Here is a 22,984-nt window from a genome sequence, read left to right as displayed (position 1 = left end):
AGTCAGTATATGCAAAATTATAAAGGACAAAATCATTTAATGATTAGTTTTTACAATATACTCAGAGTTTTACTCAAAGACATGATGAATATAGTAAAAAATTTGTACCTCATAGATCTTTTATGTGGTTCTTTATGTGGTTCTAAACCACTCATGTAATTTTCATGTTTAATTTATCATATGTAAATAAGGCTTGATGACCTAATCTCAATTTCGATAAATATATATATAAATAATTTAATTAGATTTTTTATAATACTCAACGATTATTTCACCTTAAATTACTATAACTCACTATAAACTAATAATTATATAATAATTTCTCATGACATATAGTAGATAATTGATCAAATAAACATTTCTCAAAATTTCATTCAAAATTTTCATGTTTTTATATAAATTTCCATCAATTTATTTCATTATTTTCTAAAATCAAAATTTCCAATTTTCGGATCCTCGATATTTCTGTTCTCACCAAAATTTTAGTCCTTACTCAAAACCTTCATGCCGGATAAGTATCGACCACAATTTATGTATAGCAATCAAGTAATTGCTACTGTAAAAATAGGTTGAAAATGTCTTGGAAATTATTGATTTGAACAATTTGCCAATTTGAAGTAAATAAAGAAAAAAACAAGAACTGTAAAATCAAGAAAACGAAAATAGAACTAAAAATGGGAGCCCCCTTCTCAAAGGTATGGACACCTTTTGGTCATAGTACAGTTATAGTAGAGGTAGAGGAATCAATTTTTCTTTATTATTCCATATTAATATTGATGTTTGTTGTTTCACACAACAATATGGAGGAATCAATTTTAGTTTTTGGACATTTGAAATGCAATTGACTTACCAGTTACCACTGAGCTTAACAGGACAACAAATTAGATTTGGCCTAAAAACTATTGTAGGTAGCCTCAAGGAGAGGTTCTAATGAAGACTTGGTAATGACTTTCAAATGTATGGTTGAATGAATGTTTTACTGGATATTTTTAAGTTACAATGTGCGTGTTATCCAACTATACATTTGAAAGTCTTCACCTAGTCTTCATTATAAGATCCCCATTAATAGCTCTCATGGTAGCTCAATCGTGTACATATCCTAGTCATATCAAACATTAGCTTTGCCCCATGCACAGTTGCACTTCCCAAATTGACCTGTGGATGTCCAGTGTCATCTACCACGCGACCTTTGCTAACAAACCTCCACCTTTGAGTGCCGAGGCTCTCGCTTCTTTTTTAGACACTAGCGCATATAAGCTAGGAATAATGAAAATTTCCCATCTTCTCTGATTTCCCTTAGTTTGCGACTCTACCAATGCTTTCCAATCACAATAGCCCTTAGAGGACCCCAATGATATTAAACTACATCTAATACTTGTCAACTAATCTTGAGAGACCAGTAACTGCAAAATCCATTATGTTCTTTAAGACCACACAAGTGAGAAAATGTGGGGAGGAATTTCGACTGAGAACCTGCTGATATTGGATTGTCGCGAGAAGAAAACGTGAGGGAGGCTACGTTTGGTGTTGGGTTCAAATGTCTTTGTTGACATCCCGAAGCATGACACTCAGGGTTTGAATATTGTTTGATAATGCTAGGAGACTGATATGTCACAACTACAATCGACTTAATATATATCTTAGATAGAACAAACATATTATGTTGGATTAAGAATGACATCTTTTTCAACGAGAACCATCTTGTTAGTGACTACTTAATACATCTCTTTCTAAAAATTTATAATGTATCAAAACATAAACGGGTACCTCACTCACTCTCTTTTTACTTAATATATCCATATTGATGCAGGATGAAATATATGTGCCTTTATTGAATGTTATGAGGGCATATATATAGACATTACAAAACCACAATCCCGTAGGATTCGGAGTCCTAATCTATCTCTAATAGTAAACCTGACATGCATAAGACACACACAATGGTAGAATAGTAATTCACCTGAAACACTCCCCATTGTGTCGCATGCCTAGGTTGCATAGCGCATAACGTTGCCTCGGTTAAAACCTTGTCAACCAAAACAAAAACCACTTGGGTAAAACAAAAGCTTGATCGAAGGGAAAAAGAGCACAACACACCAACTACTTAAAGATCTTAACATGTGATGTAAACTCTGCCTGAAGTCTACCAAACTCTAAAGTTCCGATAAGCGACCCATGTCAATACTCTTCACATGTTTCACAAAAGTAGATTTAGGCAAAGACTTAGTGAACAAATCCGCAACATTAGATTCTGTAGGACGAAATGGATCCTTCTTGATGTCTAGACTTCGGACAACCATGGGAGTAGACAATGGACTACATAGATTCATATTGAAACGTCGAAGCATTTTCTGCGTGTAATTCGACTAGTGGTCTAAGATGTCATTGGACCTATGCACAAGCTCAAGGCTGAGATAGAATTTCGTCCTCCCTACGTCATTCATCTCAAAATCCGACTTTAAATGAGACACGGTCTCTTCAATCTCATCAAGAGTACCAATTATATTCATCTCATCAACGTAGACCGCAACGATGACGAATCTAGAATTTGTCTTTTGTATGAACATGCATGGGCATAGTTCATCATTCTTATAACCTCTCTATTTTAAGTACTTATGCAACGATTGTACCACATTCTTCCAGATTGCTTCAACCCGTACAACGAACGACGTAATCTGACTGCATTTGCACTCCGTGGTCTAGAGACACTTGATGAAGGTAAATGTAGTCCCTCTGGAGCTTTCATATATATATATATATATATATATATATATATATATATATATATGTTAAGATCCCCATAGATATAAGCCGTGACCACATCCATAAGCTGCATGTTTAGTCATTTGGACACTACCAGACTAATGAGGTAGCGGAAGGTAATAATGTCCATAACAGGAGAATAAGTCTCTTCATAGTCAATGCCAGGTCGTTGTGAGAATCCTTGCGCCACGAGTCTTGCCTTATAACGCACGATCTCATTCATCTCATTATACTTACGAACGAAGACCCATTTATGTCAAACTGATTTGACATCTCTTGGAGTCAATTCAACATTTCTGCCTGGTTTCTTCCTTCCACTTCGGCCAATCTGCTCTGCGTTCGCATTTAGCTATAGAGCGAGGTTCAACATTGATGTAATGGCTCGGTTTCGACCAATTGCTCACTTGTGTAGTTTACTGATATTTCGTTGTTCTCTAGCATCAAACAAGGTTCTATAGCGTCCCACGGTAAAACTTGAGTTGATTCATAGACCTAGCTGTAATCAGAGACAACTTCATACGATGGAGATTCATCATTGATGACGCGTTGTGCCTTGGTCATTCACTTCTTTCTAGGCTTTGAATCCTTAGAGTTTATTGGTCTCCCCTTTTTCCTTTGAGGAATAGAGGCCGAAGATGCTCCATGCCGGTCCATCTCGGCATCATCACCACAAGGGGCGCCGGCAGCCGTCCCACTGTCAGGGATGGTGCCAACGTTGCTAGGTCCAGATGTTTGTCTTTCCTGCCCATATTTTGGGACATCCAACCGTGCCGGTACATTTGTAGCGGGTATGTTTGATCTCGTCACTTTAGCAATATCTATAAAGCCGTCGGACATCGAATCCGCGACTTTCTAGAGGTCGATAATGCGTTGCACTTCTGACTCACTCTGAGTATTGCGGGGATCATAATGAGACATAGTAGGGACACACCACGTCAATTACTGACGTTCATTTGGAATGATAACATTCCCATCTCCCTCTAACGACGGGAAACATGTCTCATCAAAGTGGCAATATGCAAATCTTGCATTAAAGAGATCTCCGGTGGTTGGTTCTAAGTAGCGGACAATCGTTGTGGAACTATAGCTAACATAGATACCTAATCGTCTCTGAGGACCCATTTTAGTATGCAGGGGAGGCGTAATAGGCACATAGACGGCGCAACCAAAGATGCGTAAGTGTGAAATATTGGGTTCGTAACCAGTTACCATCTAGTACGCACTAAACGCTTAGTTAGTCGCGGTTTTGAAACGAATAAGTGTCGCTGCATGCAACACTGCTTATCCCCACACAGAAACCGGCAGGTTAGTACCCATAATTTTTGCTCGAGCAACAAGATGAAGACGCTTGATGATAGCCTCTGCTAGACGGTTATGTGAATGAACATGAGGAACGCGATGTTCAACTTCGATCTCAATAGACATGCAGTAATCATCAAACGTTTTGGAGGTGAATTCTCCAACATTATCCAAACGAATGGATTTGATAGGATGTGGGTGGTGAGCCCTAAGTTTGATGATCTCAGCTAATAACTTAGCAAATGCAGTATTCCTTGTGGAGAGCAAAGCGACGTGTGACCAACGCGTCGATGCATCAACTAAAAGGTCTACATTCTAGTTGAATAGGTTCACAAATGTCACCTTGTAAGAATGGAATGTTCTCTGTTGAAGCCTTAGCAAAGGAAGGACTTTCTTGAAATTTAGCAAGAGAACAAACTTTGCAAAACAAGCGATAGGCATCAGAAATTGCCATGGAGGCATGAGAAAGCACGAGAGGCATCACAAGCTCCTGTGAAGCAGGGGATGCCGCCACTGATGGCATGAATGTCGTGAAGCTGCCGGGAGGGGTAGGCTCATCACACCGTGTAGTGCACGGGTAGGCACAGTCTCACCGTGTGGAGCATGGGTGAGGTGATCCTCTAATCACTTATGGGATTTGAAAAATGGATGACCATGTGAATTATTAAGAATTCTAATCATCATATCATGTCCAGGGTGCCCGAAACGGGCATGCCAAAGCATATAAGAGTCAAAATCACAAAAGTTGCATTCAACCACATATGATTCAAAGATTCGAATGGAAGTGAGATACAAACCATTCCCGAGACTCTTCATCTTCTCTAAGATGCGGCGCTGTCCTGCTTTCTCAGAGGTAATACAAAGATATTCCTCTCCATTCTCAACATAAGTATCGAGGTGAAAACTATTGGCACGTATGTCCTTAAAATTTAGCAAGGTGCGGGGCGACTTCGGCACATAAAAGAGGCGGTGCCTCTTCCTTGAATGATGGATTTTGAGCCAATCATTGTAGTCATCGAAGAAGTCAAAAACACTATATACGTGAACAACTATATGTGCCGTAAAACAGTGTGGGTGGTTCCGCAATCAGCTAGACATTCGATTTCACCGCGGGACATCTACAAAATGAAAATTAAGAGAGTCAGCGACACAGGAAAAATTCTTTACAATACACCGTAGAATATTGTAAGAAATGGAATCAGAACAAAATGCGATCCCATCGAATCTATCACATGGCAATAATACTACATTCTTCACCTAAAGAGTTGGGAAAACATGGTATTGAAGCAGTGGTATACCGAACAATAAACTAGGGTGGTAAAAACTATCCAAAATCGGTGTAAAAACACACATAACTAGTGTTGTTGAGTGTAGATAACAGACTTGGAGAAACCGGAAAATTAACCGGAAAACCAAGTCAGAATAACTCAAAACCGGATGAAATTTTGGACTCGGAAAACATGACAGCGCCGATTGTCGGGAAAATGCCGGGAAAATAAAGAGAAACGACGAAAATTCGTTGGAAAACTCGCCGGAAACCGATAGCGCCGATTGTCGGAAAACTGCCGCCGGAGCAACATGTATGACCGGGCACGATGGCAGGAAACAGACAGTGGCGCTGAAAATGCCGGCAAGTGGTCGGACGGCGGTGAAAACGCCGGAAAACGTTATGGAAACGCCGAAATAGTAACCGGGTACTGAGGTCCGTTTGCCAAAATTTTTGTTTGAAATTCACAATGTAGTGCTATTGGGATCCCATGTAACCCAAAAGTGTCCAATTTAAAAACCGCGTGAGTTGCACACGTTGACCATCATGCTAAGTGTAAGGTAAATAAAATTCTCAAAGAGATCGACTTGTAAACAAGAAATTGAGAAATTTTATTGAATGCCAATCTTTAATACATCACATACGAACTTCTAATTCCAAAATCAAAAGACTATTACAAAGTTAATGAAAATAACAATGGCGGTCGGCCATAACAATACTTGAAACTGTAAAGCTAGAATAAACAAAAAACGACTAATCAAAGTCGGGAGTATCCATTGTAGGGGCCGAAGGCTTAGCCTTAGAAGCAAGGTGCTCGGGCTTCATGGAGATGTGGTGAGTCTCGATCTCAGGGTCCTCATCCACATGATTCGATTCGGTTTGTAAAAACTTCTTGTAGGCGGAGTATGCCTTGATCATCTCTTTACTAGCGTGGCAATCGCGATTAAAGTGCTTGAAGGAGCCAGAATTGAAGTATGGAGACTTGCCATTACCGGAATTGGAGGCATGAGGAGGCACACTGCCTCCTTGAGGTTTGGAACGGGGACGGCCTCCCCCGGAGGGTGCGGCGCCACCACCATCTCGGGTCTAAGTATTGGACTTGGGCCGAGAACGCCTCAGGTGTCTCCCACCATGAGAGTTGTTGCTTTGATGCTAGTATCGAGTGTTCCTTGATTGATTCTTTTACTTATGAGCTTTCCCATAATTAGACTGTGGCGTATAAATCTTTTTGGTGTCAACGGGTCTATTGTTATTGTTGAGAAGGATTTTAGAATGCCTCTCCTTCTTTTCCAAGAGTGCCATTAAGTCGGCGAAAGTCTGGATCTTCCATTTCTCTACATGAGTGCGGTACGCGAGCTTGAACCTCATAGTTGATTGGAAACGTGTCCAATGTCTTATTAAGAAGATCTTGGTCGGTCTTGATGACACCAATGGTGCCAAGATCGGATTGCAGGCATAACATATCCTGACTGAAGTCATCAACTCTCTTATAGTCCAATAGACGGATGTTATCACATCTAACGGTCAATTCAGGGAGAAGCTTATCATGAACGTTGTTGTACCGCAAGCGTAGTTTGTCCCATAATTCTTTAGGATCTTTCACGTTCAAGTGTTGTCTCTTGAGAGTTGCATGGGTCTTGGTCATAGGTAGGAAATTAGTTGAAGGATCGGCAAACATGCCTTGGATCCCTCGGCTCTCGAAAGCGAGCTCCATGTCGGATACTCACGATCGCACCCAAAACAGCGGTGCACTCATGCGACCACACGAAATCGATTAACTTCCCTTTCAAAACAATCATGACTCCCCCATGACCGTCACACGAAAAACATCGACCTAGAGGGGAATCATATCCCTCTTTGGTCTCATCAGCGTTATAAGAAAGGCCGGAAATGAGACATGAAGAAGGCTAATAGCATCCGATATAATATATCTATACGTTAAAAAGTGGGAACGTTAATGAAAAATTACATTTGAAGGTGTGGAGAAGACGGGAGTAGCTTCTCTAGAGTGAAGACTTTGCTTGTTAAGTTCGCGTTGCTTGCGTGAATATGCTGGAGGAGCAATCTTGAATGCTTTGATGCGGGGTTGTGTGCAGGGGCTGCGGGGATTGGCAGGGGGTCTGCAGGGGCTGTAGGGAGCGGCAGGGGCTGTCATCGACGAGGAGCGCCGACGGGAGGTTGTCGGAGGCCAGAGACAAGGCCGGTCGGCGGGGGAAAAATAGGATTTCTAGAGCTCTAAAAGTTCATGGTTTTAGAGGAAAGTGTGTGATAACGTGATGCAAGATGAAATAATTGTGTCTTTATTGAATGATACGGATGCCTATATATATGCATTACAAAACCACAATCTTGTAGCATTCGGAGTCCTAATCTATTACAGAAATATTAATCTATCTCTAACAAGAAACCTGACATGCATAAGACACATATAAGAGTAGAATAATAATTCTCCCGGAACACATATGTATTTACTTTTCGGTTAAACAATATTTCGTATTTATTGTCTTGTCATCTAACCAAGTCCATGGTTTAAGACTTTAGGGGCACGTTTGTTTCACAATACCATCACTGCCCTCCTTATTTATTATCATAGTGTACTCTCTTCAACCACATCTTATTGTATATTATGCCAAACCCATGTTTGGCGAAATTGGGTGTTTATTTGAGCTTGGACTAAAATGATAGTCTCCGTGTGAATTTTCCAGAAAACAATAGCACATCAAACGTCTGGAACCAATAAAGCATGCACTATGAACTAAACCCAATCAAACATAATTACCCATTCTCAACATTTAAATTTGACCACCAAGAGCATCAATTGTGGAGCTTTACCTTCCTCTCATCAAACCCAACTTCATGTTTTTCAAATAGATCGAACCAAATTGAGCAGAAGATTGTCAGGAAACTCATGCCAACACCATGTTCATCTCCATTCCTTCATATGATTGATATAAAAGATTAATGAAGATGAAAACCCATAATTGAATCAAAAAAAAAAAATCAATTGCAGCAAACACCCTTTGAACCAAATACTAGCCAAAATTGAACCCAAAAACACTGCTCAATCACTTCTTTAAACCCTAATTTTGAACTAAATGTCAAAACCCAAATTTTGAACCAAATTTCAAACCCAGATTCTGAAAGTTGGATTGATTGGATGAATTGGATGGATGGGGTATTGTTGTACAGCGACAACGAGAAGCTTGAGGAACGGTGGGCGGTGGCGACATGGACGAGTTGGTGGCGGTGATGATGACTGGTTGAAGAAGCCGATGGGATTGAGGGCGGAGAAGAAGGTTGGAGGCGACGAGTCAACGATGAAGACTGGTTGAAGTCAACGAATCGAGGTAGTGTGAGAACAAGGCTACGATAGTCCCATGAAATATGGTGTCTTTATGGAAGAATGTGTTTTGGGGTTTTTAGGATTTCTCACACCGAGCTACGGTAGTCCCTACTCCCTAGTGGTGCCAGACATGGGTTATATTACTTTGGACTGCTCAAGCAGGTTTTATGCAGTCATAACCCGTGTACCAAACGTTCCCTAGAGATAGTTGTGTGACTTGTGTCACTTGTGTGTCCCTGTAACTCCCAACAGTTTATAAACTCGACCTCTTGAAGCAACCAAACTGTCACTTCCAACTCATCAACCATGGCTGTCACTCTCTCCTCACATTCAGCCTATGCATGTCTCCTTCCTTCCCGGCGCAACTCTTTCTCTCATTCTTCGCAACAATCCTCCAAACTGGGTTCCAATCCTCTGCTTCTGCCCACCACTCTACGCCCCACAAAGCTCCTCATTCGAGCCGCTAGAACCGAGTCCAGAGGAGTCTCTCTCGGCTTCAGACCTCCCAGTTCGTATCTATTTATGGCACTCTGTATTCCTCTCTTCCCATTCTGAATGATTTTTTTGTTTGCCTAACTTGGGTTTTCGTTGGTTTTTAGATTCCAGAGCCACTTACTGGGAGAGTTTGGAAATTGGAGGACTTTGAATCCCATCCTGCGCTACTGGTGAGTTCAATGTGTGTATTTCTCTGTTGGTTAGGTTTTGGACAATGGCATTGTCTGTGTATAAAGGCCGCCGAATTGTTATATCACAAGCATTTGAATTTATTCATGCTTGTCTTGTGAAATGGAGAATCTAAGATGATAAGTTTAACCATGATGTGGAACACAATGTGACTGTAGGGCTTTGTTACGAGATATATGAGCTGATATGTATAGGTTTGCTGTAATTACTGGGATTTTTTGTAATTTTTGTTTTGGAAATGGGGTGGTTAGAGGTGTTAGTTACTGGTTGTGTTGAGCATATCTATGAACCAGAAAGGATAAGACTGATTAAAGAAGTTCATGCTAATTGATAAATGAACTGAGAGTGATATTTGAATGCAACTAAGTTCAACTCTAATATGGCATCATGCTAGCTAGTCGGATATCAAATACTGTAGAGAACTCATGCGAGTTTGAGCTTCATATAGCTTAAGCTGAGTTTTATGGTATGAGTCATTTTAAGGCTATCATTCATGTGATAATTTGACTGGAACCTCTTACTCTGGAGTTTGAGGAAGTGAGTTTGATTTTTGGATATACATCTTCGGATCTAGTTTATGATAACAGAAGAGCTGATCCCATACCAAGATGACTTCATGCATTTGAGGGGAGCAGAGCAGTCAAAGAATGAAGAGAGACTTGTCTTTGCTCGCCCCAATTCAGGAAGACTTAATCGCCAATTGGGTTGCTCCAACCAAAAAAGACATGGGACAACTTTACCATTGCTTGGGCTAAGTGAAGCTTGAAAGTAAAGACACCTACAAAGATCTCCTGTTTGCCAGTTTCTATACATATGCTTCCATTATAGGCTTAGCCAACTATTTGGAAAGCCAACAATAAGACTTGATTCTGACTTTATAGAGCCGGTGCTGTTGTTGCTTGTGCATCTGTCCCGGGGAAGGGTTTTTTTTTAATTGTTTTTAAAAGGATGGCAGTGTTTTGATTTTTTGATCCCCAAATCAAGCCTTTGTTGTGACATGCGATGTTTTCTCCCTTATTATTAGTACATTGATGGATGGCACACCCAATAGACATGTTTTGGCCTGTATGTCCTTAACTAAGAATAGCCGAATAGGTGATCTAGCAGCAGCCCGACTAAACATACCAATAGTCACCGGATTCATGATATTTTCTGTGCATTTATGAAAATGAACTATGTCGTATGTGACTTCTGAATGTTATGAGAAAAATTAGTCAGTGGCTCAGAGCAGTATGCTGCAATATCTGATTTGCAACAAATCAGGCCAGTGAAAAATATGAATTTGGCTGAAGTTTTATCTGGTTTTCATAATTTAGTCAAAATTTGAATGTATGTCTTTTTGCTCAAAAAAAAAAGTATCATGTCTTGCTTCTCACAACCAAGAGTTACTTGGATTTTAACATTGCAGGTTATGTTTATCTGCAACCACTGCCCATTTGTTTTACACCTGAAGAAAGCTATCGTGAAACTTTCAAACTTTTATATGAAGGTAAAGAGTTGAGTGCGTTGCTATTTGAGAGCTTTTTATTTTTTCCAGTTATCTACTTTTACCAAACTTCGCTGAGTATGTCACAACTGATTTCTTATACTTGAATGCTCTTCTTTCTGAGAGCCTGCTCTTTTTATGGTTACCCTCAAGCCCCTCTGAGTATGAATAGAGAAAGTAGTTTCTTGAACCAAATAAACACAAATGCAACAATGTTTCGTTATTTATTACCAATATGACTAGAAGCATCCACACACAATATGTGCCTGCGGATGGAAGTTACAGACTTACAGTTTGAAGCGAAAAAGAACTGCAGGAGAGGAGAAAGGTGGTGGCTATATTTCACTTGTAACTAATACTAAAATGATCCTGATATATATGCCAGTAACATTAATTCTGAATTGTTGATGCATCATCATACCCAATATGGTTATTCTTTTTGTGTACAGAAAGGACTCGCAGTTGTTGCGATATCTTCAAATTCTGTAACAATGCACCCACAGGTACAAGATGTATACGGATTCCATAATTTAGGATTAGAGCTTACAAAGCGTTTATATGATCTGGCTATAGTGGACCTCTTCTTGACAGGATGGACCAGAATTTATGTCAGAAGACGCTAAGCTTTTCAAGTATCCCTTCCCATATTTATATGATCAGGTATGCTATTTCACCTGATACATGCTTTATAGATCTTTATTGTGTTTTTATTTTATTATTTTATTTTATTTTAAACTATATGTTTTTTAAAGTGTATTTTACGGATGTTCTAGTAAATTTGCTAGTTTGGGTATAACACAGAAGTCTTCATTCAAGCATGCACACACACATGCATCATCACCATTGATTTCTTTTATCAGTCTTGTGAAAAGAAAGATTTGAAATAGTAATGGCTATAAGTTGCGACTAGGTGGATAATTTGGTTGTGTGATGCACAGGGAGCTCTATCTAATGCAAAAGTACAATATAAAACACCGTTCAGTAGGAAGTAATCCTCAACTCCAAAATTTGATTTTGTTGCAACGTTAGAGAAACTACTCAGTTAGAAATAGAGGAAATAAAAAGAGGCAATCTTGATTATTCCCTCTGTCCCACCACTTTGACACTCTTTGTTCTTTTCATGTGTAACTAGTTTTTTGATTTATTGGAGGGTGTGGGACTGTAGGCTAGCCCTAAAACCATTATCTAGAAAAGTAGGTCATTGCACCTTGAATTTAGTGTATGTGATTACAAATTTATAAGTTAAACACATTTGCTGTTTCATTTCTGGTCATTTCAGACTACTTGAGAGTTTTTGAGACACTAATGCGTATGGAATATATTTAAATGCAGTCACAAAATGTTGCCTGTGAATTTGGAGCAGTTTGTACACCAGAGTTTTTCTTATTTAAAAAGGTGACCATAACCTGCACCATTTGATTCGGTGAAACTCTACTAGTAAAATGCCTGATTTTAGCTTTCCTGCAGGGTCAATTCTTAAATCATCACTATAATATCGATATGTGTTCTATTGTGTTTAGTTCCATTCTAGCATGACCTGGATTCTGTGTAACAGGATGGACGCAGGCCTTTCGAATTGGTCTACCATGGCCAGTTTGATGATTCAAGACCTAGTAATAATGTGCCTGTAACTGGAAAGTTGGATTTTTTTGTTTTAGCTTAATTTGCATACAAACTTGCTGTATAACTGATATTCAATAGTATATGAACTGCTTCTAAATTACTCCTTCTAGGCACTTGAGCCTTGCAATAGATTGTGCTCTCAGTTGCCAACCCGTACCATCAGCTCAGAAACCCAGGTACATCCCTCAGGTTACCACATTCATTGGTTCTTTAAAATATGTCCAGCTTGATTTACGGTCTGAAATTAATTACTTATCCCTCCTTCCCCTTTCGTTATGGCAGCATTGGATGCAGCATAAAGTGGCACCCTGAGAGACAACAAGATTATAGTTAACCTGTGAGTACTATCTTTCTTTCGTGTCTTTGTCATGGCCAACAGCCTTAATGATTCAGATTGTAACTTAAAAATTTGTTTTTTTTTCCTTCAGTTCCTCCCCATCCTGTTTCGTTTCTTTGGATCCTTAAATCCACTAGAAGCCAGAAAAAATGTAATATTTTCTATTGTTCTCATTTTGGTGAGAAGCTGTAGTAAACAAAAAAACTTCTGATTTTGTAAATTTAATAGTAATTAATATAGTAATCTTTATCAGTGTATTGGGAGTCTGGTGATGTAAGAAACTATAGTATATGGCGATTGCTACTGTCCCAAATATTCTACTGATTTTATTTATTCTTAAATTGAACACCAACTGTAGGTAGAAACTAGAAACTGTAACTGTTGTGCTCAGATTGATATTATATTTTATGATTCTTAATATGTGCAGGTGAGCAGGTATATTCCTTCTTAAGTCCCTTGTTCAGTGGGACTGTTAATTAATTATAGTCTGTTAACAGGACGTACAACAACAAGCGGGAAGTTCCTCTTCTCTATGTTCAACATGCTACGATCTTAAAATACCCAAACAAAACCTCATGGTTACATACATAAATTCATGTATATTGCACCAACACATCAAGCTCATGGACATGGGCCTAAAGGAGAACTCATTGTGGTATGTGCTCCTTGCTATTATGAGGTTGTAGGACTTATTTTCCTCTTTTCAATTGTATGGCTGTATATCTGATGTAGATAGATGACACGCTTTTTTCATTTGTCAATATTTTGATTTGATGTTTATAGCTAGCTTGCAATTTTTTATTATTATTATTTATCCAAAGCAGAATGCAAATAGACTGTTTCTCATGTTCCTTTAACTTGTGGTGGTCAATAGGGATAGAAACTCCTTTTTTTTTTTTTAAAATATCTATGAGCATTACAATTGGTTCCTAGGTTTCTGATCAGGATACTTTCGTTACCTGGGATTAAAACTTCATCCTATTTCAAATCACAACTCAAACTCACTATAATTGGATTAATGCTTATGGTAGGATCAGATAGTATCAATTCTGTGGCCGTCAAGTGTTATATTTTATTTTTTGCCATTGTCTTCTGTTATTTTGAAAACCATTTATATCTGAGGAGAATTGTAGTGAAAAACTTACTGGATGTTACCGGTTTGAGCATATGATAACAAGTCATAGGGGTTTTTGAACTTGAGCTAAACACAATTCTCATTAAAATAGGAACTTGGTTATGCTTTAGTTCTTGAAATCCTATTGCTGCTATATGGATATTTAGGAGAATGATTAGTAATGGTTTGCTTGCACTCTTAGTGAATTAAAGTTTAAGCTATAATATACAAATCAGTGGGCCTGAGATGGTTCAGTATCACATGTCCAAAGGACAGTATTTCCTTTCAAGAACATGCAGCATGGAATTTCCATTTCTTAGTGAAAATGATTGTTGGTAAAGTGACCCTGCCAAACAGGAATGTCACTACCACTGCCCCACAGACAACTCAATTAGGCTTGAAAGCTGTTGTACTGCTGTTGGTCCCCAAATTGATAATTGCAAAGCTTGTTGGTTCATGCTTTGGTAATGTATTGCGTATTATGAATTTGCATTGTCAAGGGAAGCAGTTTATTTAGTTGTCTGACAATGCTTGAAAATTCATTTTTAGTAATCTAGCTTGTGGAGGGTGGTGTATGTTGCGAGTTTGAACAATAATACTAGAGGCATTGGTTTTTTTTTTTCTCAAGATGATAGTTGAAAATAGTTGGAAAATAAGATGATAGGCTCTGAACAGTATCCATTTGATCCTAGTTCTTCAAAATGATTGAACTTACCCTGCTGAATCATATTGAAAGAGGATATCATGCCTTATTGCTACTGCACAGCATCTTTCTTTAAAGGACATCAATCTATACAAAATTTTCTTTTATCTGGGAAAACAAGAAGGGGAACCAATTAGAGGTTCAGATGACCTGGAGAAACTAGAACTGTGAACTGCAGTTTTCCTGTTTGTCACAGCTCCTTGACTTAGAAGTTTTGGTTTTTCACAATCTTCATTTTCATGCTTGATCTCCTTGAGCATTGCCGTTACATCTTTCATTGTCGGCCTTTCCTCCGGAGAGGGATTAATACAGAGAAGAGCTACCCCAAGAACTTGCAGAATTTCTTGAATTTGTGTCCCTGATCTCAGCATTAGTTGATGATCAACAATTGATGTGAATTCCTTTTTACTCTCTCTAAGTTCCTTATTAACCCAAGTGACAATATGGTCACCTTCAGGAATCTTGTTATCTGTTGGTTCCTTCCCTGTTAGGACCTCTAGAAGCACCACCCCGTAGCTATACACGTCACTCTTTTCTGTGATCCTCAAACTGTATCCATATTCTGCAAAATATTCAGAGTAGAAACATATTGGCGATCACATTGAGGATTTGACTTGAAATGTAGGTTGAGATGAATAAAAATTTATGGAATCATATTAGTATAACTGAGTGACCCAAATAAAACAGTACGTAGAGTACCTGGAGCAATGTACCCATAAGAACCTGCAACTGTGTTGGAAGCTCTGCAGCATTCTGGAGAACTCAAAAGCTTTGCAATGCCAAAATCTGCAAGAAGAGATTCATACTGTGGCCCTACCAAGATGTTGTTCGGCTTAATATCTCGATGAACAATTGGAGGAATGCAGTCATGGTGAAGATAAGCTAAACCTTGAGCTGCTCCGAGTACAATCTTGTACCTTGTGTCCCAATCCAAGAACAGCCTCTTCTCATGGAGCAATCCAGCTAAGCTCCCATTACTGATGTAATCAAACAACAGCAATCTGGTTTTCCCATTTTTACAACACCCCAGAAGCCTCACAATATTCTTATGCCTTATCGATCCAAGAGTATGAACTTCTGTAGAGAAATAATCTCTTTCTGGAAGCTCCCCATTGTTTATCGGCCATAACTTCTTCACTGCAATGACCTGTCTTGTCGGAGTCTCTACGCGATAAACTACCCCTGAGCCTCCCTTTCCAACAACGTTTGAGTCTGACAGCTTAGTCACAATGTCATTAACTGAAAATTCAAGCTTCTGAAATGGGGTGAAATCCCACACCAGATCATTTTCTTCTTTACTGGTTATCATCCCGAATGTGATTCCCCAGACTCTGAGAAACAAAGCTACTCCAGCAAGCATAAGAAATATAGTTGCAGTTACGCTCAGAAGTATACAAATAACTAGATATCTGATAGATTTCTTCTCATGCAAGTTTCTATTTAGTTGGCATCTGTTACCGTTGATGCATAACTTGTAATTACCAGCAAATGCAGTTGGTGGAAGATCTTTGAAAAAATTAGTACTGGGAAGTAGACCTGAAAAGTCGTTGTATGAGACATTCAGGAAGACGAGGTTGTCCAGATCCTCCAGTACTTTCAGGCTTCCTGTCAGCAAATTGTGAGAGATATCCATGTTGGCGAGTTTTGAGAGATTTGAGAAGCTTTCTGGAATGGGGCCTGTCAGAAAATTCCAGCTCAGATTTAAGAGAATATCGAGCCCTTGCAATCGTCCAATCTCATCTGGGATAGTGCCTGTGATACTGTTGCTGCTTATATCCAACAACTGCAAATCCTTACAGAGGCTCAATGACTTGGGAATGGAACCAGTAATGTTGTTTCCATTGATGACCAGCTTGTTTAAGGATTTCAGCTTCCCCAAATGCTCGGGAATGTTGCCAAATATCTGGTTCATGGAGAGGTCTAAAACATTAAGACCAGCAAGATATTGGAAAGATGAAGGAATCCTGCCCTGGAGCTCATTTCCATGCAAATCAACCATTTCTAACTGGGTGCAATCTCCTATTTCAAGAGGAATTTCCCCGGTAAAATGATTTCCTGCCAACTCTAGGAAGCTAAGTCTCTTCAGGAGCCGAATTCCGGATGGTATCTGACCTGTGAAGTTGTTTGATCCGAGGCGTAAGCGGATCAAATTGGTACAGTTACCAATATTGCTTGGAACTTGTCCTGATAATTCATTTGATATCAACAACAGTTGAGTTAAGTTCTTGAGCTCAAATAGAGAAGTTGGAACAGAACCACTAAGGAGATTGCCTGAAAGATCCAATGCATGAAGTTTCCAACAGTTGCCCAGCTCAGTTGGTATGCTTCCTTGGAGCTGATTCTGCCAGGCATAGAAAAGGGTAAGTTCTTTTAGTTGCCCAATGACAGGTGGAATTGTACCTGAAAATCTGTTATTGTCCAATTCCAGTTGCTTTAAACTGGAAAAATTTCCAAGTAGATGCGGTATGCTGCCAGATATCTGATTTTCAGACAGAAGAAGCTCCTCCAATGATACCAAATTTGCAAAAGACAATGGAACCTCACCACTCAGAAGATTCAACGAGAAATCGACAACTCTCAATTCCGAACAGTTCCCTAGTGCCTCTGGGATGCTTCCATTGAGATAGTTCTTCCACAGTAGCACTCTTCTCAATTTTTTGAGTAGACCAAGTTCACCAGGAATTTGACCAGCAAGCTGGTTATCATACAGAAACAAATTCTGTAAGGCTGAACAGTTACCAATTTCTTGCGGGATGTAACCTGAGAGATTTGCAGTATAAATCGAAAGAGTTTGGAGATTCTTAAGTTCTCCTATGCTGCTTGGAATTCCCCCCCTGATTCCTGTAGCTGCGAGGCCTAAGAAAGTTAGTCCCTTGCAGTTTGATATCTGCATTGGAATTTCACCTTGAATGCCAGGATTCCCGCCTGCACGGAAGACTTTCAGAGTCCACAACTGGCCTATTTCAGCAGGAATCTTTCCAGATAACTGGTTATCATACAGTTCAAGTTGTTGAAGCTCTGAACAGTTTCCGATTTCTTTTGGAATTGCACCATCCAAGGAATTTGAATTAAGTGATAACAACTGCAGCTGTGATAACCTCCCTATCTCCTGTGGGATGTAACCTCTTAGAGCATTAAAGCTGAGATCCAGGGTAATTAGTGATGACAAGTTTCCAATTGCCTGTGGAATTTCTCCACTGAGGTTGGCATTTGAGAGTATAAGGGTGGTGAGATGATTAAAGGTGAGTAGCTGGATGGGGAACCTGGTTGGTATATTGATTGAGGTTATTGTGATTTCTGAAACAAAACCTGTCTCGGAACATCTGAGATAATCCCATTTGCATGGATCATAGGCAGTCGGATTCCAGGAAGAAAAGAGGGAAGCTGAGGAAGAAGAGTTGAAGGTTGAAAGCCAAGAAAGCAGGGAGAGACCCTCTTGGTTCAAAGCAGAGATGGCAGGAAATAAAGAGATGTTGAGAAACAAGAGAATAATAGTGATTGCATTAGTTGACATGATGAGGTTGATCTCTGCATCAAGATCACTGCTGGTTTATTAGAATCAACAGGTATTCGTTTATCTTCAATTTCTTCAAACTGCTTTTTTATTGGAAATGGACTAAGAGATGGGGCTCGGAGGGACATATTAGTTTATAGTTTCAAAAGGACTTAAACAGTATGAAGGGTCCTAAATGCATGTTTTGTGATTGAAATTATCAGAGGAGGATTGTCTTCTATGAATAATTGGCGACAGCATAATTATTCACCTTATTTCCCTTTGGTCTTAAATCTTAATAGGAATTTGTTTTGCTACTGCTAACATTTGGTGTATCATGATAGTCATGTGAGGCAAGCACTACAGGACAGCATAAGAAAGATTTCGATAAGCTTTTCTCGTTTTCATTGTTCACCAAGTGTTGATGGTATCCTTTGTATAGTCACAGTTGGGTGGCCTAAAGGATAGTACAAAAACAAAATTGCTGTAAGTATCATCTTCAAACGTTTGAACTTCTGTTTTGATACTCTCATATTCAATAATACTTACTGTGAAGTATGGCTGATTTTGCTTTCTGCACTCCTTTTACATTATCAAATTGTGATCCAAATTGATAAATACTTGTGTTATACATAGTAGAAAATTCTTGTCTACAATTTTTTTATAGCGAAATCATATAAATTTTTCAATATACTTTTTCATGAGCTTGATTGGTACCACTCTTTCTCTTCCTGATTCATCCAATTGTTTGATAGGTTGATTCACTTGATTGCTCATCTTTTAATCACATAACAATCTACATCAGGAATAGGACTAAGTGACTAACCAGCCCTCCCAACCAAAACAACTGAGAAATTATAAGTTTTATAACTATAAAGTTTCAGAAGATGGGACATCAACCTTTTACATGATCTGTATGAGTATGGTGAGGACTCGATTTCATCTGTACTATTAAAGTTGTTCATACTTTTCTTTCCCATGTATGCATGAACCTTCCCAGTACCCCAATAAAGAGCAGCATGGCTAGATTTGGCTTTGCCTACAAAATTTAGTTGCGTACATCTTTGCAAGCACCTCCTTCCCTTCATTGGTTATTTCTTTCTGATCCATTTTATCAGATTAGTTTTCCTTTTCAAGGTTGCTGCAAAATGAATACGTATGGGTCCAGGGAAGAAGACAAAGCATACCAGAGCATCATTTTTTGTCTCAATTATTTCAAGAAAAATAGTACATGATTAACTCCACATATAGCTCTCTCTCTCTCTCTCTCTCTCTCTCTCTCCTAGTGAGGTGTGGTACAGTGACTTAGTGAGGCCTAAAAACTGTGGGGAAACCCTAGTCAAAGATGACATTGATTCATTGAAGGGAGTTTGGGAATCTAAGAAACACAAACAGAAAAGACTAAGAAAAATGATGTATCAATAGCTACAGTTGGTCTCAGAAAGATATCTACACATATGTGAAATGGAAGCTAGTGAATATATAACTGTATCATCTCGGCCCTATGTGCTTGGTGTTTGAGATAAGTTATGTATGGATGGTGGGAGCAACTTATCCCCCAACCACACTTAATTGAAGCTACTGTGTGAAGGAAAGTTCTATATTGTTTAGGTAATTTTAAGGATTGTATATACGTACGTTCTGTTCCAAAGATCATTGTTGCAGAAAAATCTGTGAACCTCGGAAATCTTTAATTTTTTGAGTCATTAATTTGTATAAATGAATTTGCATGCATATGATCTTATGAAGTTTCTGATACAAGAATACATAGATCTCGTTTCTGTAGGAAAAAAAAAAGAGCTCTCTAAACCACCCTAACTTGGCTAATTACAGGTATTTGTAAGCTATGATCAGGGTCAGATTTGTTAGCTGATATCCATGCAGTCAATTGTTCAATATAATCTTCTTGTGCTACTGTTGTTCTCCGTCGTTATTTTAATAAGCTAAAGCTTGTATAAGGAGGATCTGCTCATAATTAACTTGGTATCTTCTATCTGCTTGTGACACTACGTAACGCTGCCCACCGGCCGTGACTCTACCATCGAAATCTTTCTTTTCGATAAAATTCACGTCGACTATTTGTTGGAGTGAGCTGGATTCTCCTGTGGTTAGTGACAGTGCGATGCATGGTTGATGATGATAATTTGGTAATATGTCAATCAGTTGGTAGTGATTAAGGAGGATATATGTCATATATGATCTAGCTAGCTGGCTGGAGCTAACTTCAGTCTAGCAGCTTAGTGAGATATTTCTTTACCGATTCAGGTATCTTCATCCTGAGTCGATGGATTGAATAATGCAAATACATCAGAACTTTTTCTTAAGAGAAGCCCTACTTGTAGTGACACCTCAATGATAATGCATCACTATATGGAAGGTCGACAAAGCTTAGACATGTGAAGCAAAAAAGAAAGTGGCCCGAAGAAAGGAATGCAGTGATGCTAGCTATATATAACAGCCTAAAAGGAAGATGAATTAAAGGTGTTTGTGGCCGGGGAGGGGCCTGGCCGGCCGTCTCTTTGCTTCAGAGGGAAGAAACCAATACGATTGTACAGATAATCTAGTGTCGTGTTTCATGAAATCCAACCAACTGCCAAAGGATTGGCTGCCCTTTGATCAAGATGCATGCATACATGATATTTATAAACATAAAGCATCATATTACATTTAAAACATGACTGCATGAGTAAAATGCGACCTTGCTCTCAAGCATCTTGGTACCCAAACCGATTGTAAACCCTAAATATATAGTTGACACAATAAACAATATTCTTCATGAAATACAAGAATACAAACGAAATTAAGCTCATGAAGAAATTAAGGATTCTTTGCTACCTTCGCAAGTTTAGAATGTACACAAAGAAGTCCAAATTCCCTTTTTTAATCGAGAACGTCTATTCTTTGCCTCTTATCGAGTTAACCAGCGCGCTGATCTCATTTGTTGCATATGTAATCGAAATCGGTTTCAACCTCTCACAACTTGTTTACACTTCTCAAAACCATGGCTTCGCTAACTCAACATTCACTAAGAGCTTATTGCCGATCTGAGGCGAAAAGCTCCATCAACATCAACACATCTTCTGCTACTCCAACGCTCAATGTCAAGAGTCATAAGACCAGTATCACTTATTTTCATCACTTACCATTGAACATCGAAAAGACGACTACTTCAACTATTACCACTACACCAGTTACACTTTTAAGAGACGAACTCAGTTGGTCGCGTTAGGCCCAACTCCGTCGCCCAGCTCTTACGAAACGACTTTCTCGTCGCCTAAGAGTCGTCGCAACATCGCCGTCTCGTAAGATCTTATGCGACGGAATAAGCAAACCACGTCGCCTAAGTCGTCCTAATGCGACGAACCAGCGATCGTCTCGTAAGACGTGGGCGACGAACCTTCCGCATCGCGTAAGACTTACACGACGGAACCACATAATTCGTCTCTTAAAACATAGTTGAGGCGACCAGTATTGTCCGTCCCTTAATGTTGACACAACGAGAATTTTAAACAATGATTCCGTCGCCTTAGTTAATTTGAGTTGTAAAAAAAATTACCATGATATAATTATATAAACATCAGTAAATCGCCACCACACCGGCTGGCTGGTGCATTGGCCTTACTATAATAGGGCCGAGACGCATTTCATGATTTTATAACTGAACCTAGTTTCTCAAAGTTACAAAATACAGCTCCTTGCATCAATTAATGTCAAATTGTACAAAAGTCATATTCCCAACAAAATAGCTAGTGTTAGAGATTAGATTACACAAGTCATATTCTCATACATCCCTTCAAAACAGATGACAAAGTGCTTGAAAAACATAACCTCATATTGATTAACATGTACGTCAAGCAGTTTGCGCTTGTGAAGCTTGCATAGATACAATCATTGCCTCCAACGCTTGAAGACGGTCTCGGAAGGCCTGATTTTCCTCCTTTATCCTTGCCATTTCCTGTCTCTTGGTTTTGCAGTTCAGCCCGATCACCTTTCTCTTCAGCCCGCCGCACTCTCTCATTAGATTCATCGGTCCATGCTCCCCCTCGTCTTTTTGGGGCTCGTTGAAGGGCTGCTCCCACTCCTATCAATATAACAATACATGTAACACATTCTAAACTAATCAATTGCACTACATCATGATAAATGCAGAAGCTAAGTTAAATTAGTGTTGACTTCTGAACTTGAGAGCTCCTGTCCAAAAAATGATGCAGTCCAAAGTTGTTACTTTTATGATTTTTATACAATTAGCAGTGACCAACAACATATATGTACAAGTTTCAGTTGCATGTGATGTTATAGAGTTTACTAATTGTCACTTTGTCAGAACACATACTACTGAAGGTTGTTGTGAATTAGTTCAGTTACAGAGTATTAGAGTACTGTGATATAGGTTTACCAAAAACAAAAGAGTATTGTGATATAGAAAAGTTACAAAAATGACCAAGCTGGTAGGTGGTTTATATTCAAATGTACTGAAGATTGAGGTATTTGATAAGATGTTGCAGTCCAAAGTTGCTACGTTTATGATTTTCATACAATATGCACAGTGACCAACATCATATATGCAAAAGTTTCAGTTGCAACAAGTTTCAACATAAGGAAAAAAAAAATCAAAATCAAGTACTTCAGATTCCAATCTTCTTAATCACATGTATATTAGATGTCAGGATAACAATCCACAAGTAAGAGATATATACCAATAATTCGTGTCCCCTTCCTTTCTCCCATGACCTCTGTGATCATATCCACTTGTTCATCAACAGGGATTGGATCATTTTCAATAGCCCCTGGGTCTGCCTCTCCATTTTCTGCTAGAATGTCATCAAGCTTCCTCTTAACTTTTTTCCTGCCATAAATAAACATCATACTAAT

General features: G+C 39.0%; 2 protein-coding genes across 3 annotated transcripts; one reads left to right on the top strand and one right to left on the bottom strand.

The window, feature by feature from the left end:
* Positions 1 to 9,038: 9,038 nt before the first annotated feature.
* Positions 9,039 to 13,117, top strand: LOC126783752 (uncharacterized). Of its 2 annotated transcripts, XM_050509276.1 has the most exons (8): positions 9,039 to 9,337; positions 10,765 to 10,845; positions 11,292 to 11,345; positions 11,434 to 11,502; positions 12,175 to 12,237; positions 12,398 to 12,480; positions 12,576 to 12,641; positions 12,748 to 13,117. In XM_050509276.1, exons 2-8 carry the CDS (start codon positions 10,768 to 10,770, stop codon positions 12,797 to 12,799), a joined length of 465 nt encoding a protein of 154 aa, XP_050365233.1. In that variant the 5' UTR covers positions 9,039 to 9,337; positions 10,765 to 10,767; the 3' UTR covers positions 12,800 to 13,117. The 2 variants fall into 2 exon arrangements, with proteins under 2 accessions (XP_050365233.1, XP_050365234.1); XM_050509277.1 differs by lacking the exon at positions 12,175 to 12,237.
* A 1,554-nt stretch (positions 13,118 to 14,671) lies between these two features.
* LOC126783721 (LRR receptor-like serine/threonine-protein kinase RGI2) lies at positions 14,672 to 18,211 on the bottom strand. Its single transcript, XM_050509238.1, has 2 exons — positions 15,319 to 18,211; positions 14,672 to 15,181 (listed from the first exon to the last, which is right to left on the bottom strand). The coding sequence occupies exons 1-2, from the start codon at positions 18,131 to 18,133 to the stop codon at positions 14,724 to 14,726; spliced, it is 3,273 nt and encodes a 1,090-aa protein (XP_050365195.1). The 5' UTR covers positions 18,134 to 18,211; the 3' UTR covers positions 14,672 to 14,723.
* Positions 18,212 to 22,984: the final 4,773 nt, after the last annotated feature.

The sequence above is a fragment of the Argentina anserina genome, chromosome 2 (assembly GCF_933775445.1).
Source record: "Argentina anserina chromosome 2, drPotAnse1.1, whole genome shotgun sequence".
Classification (NCBI taxonomy): Eukaryota; Viridiplantae; Streptophyta; class Magnoliopsida; order Rosales; family Rosaceae; genus Argentina; species Argentina anserina.
The sequence above is the reverse complement of the archived record's forward strand: the minus strand, read 5'-3'. Positions and strand labels throughout refer to the sequence as shown.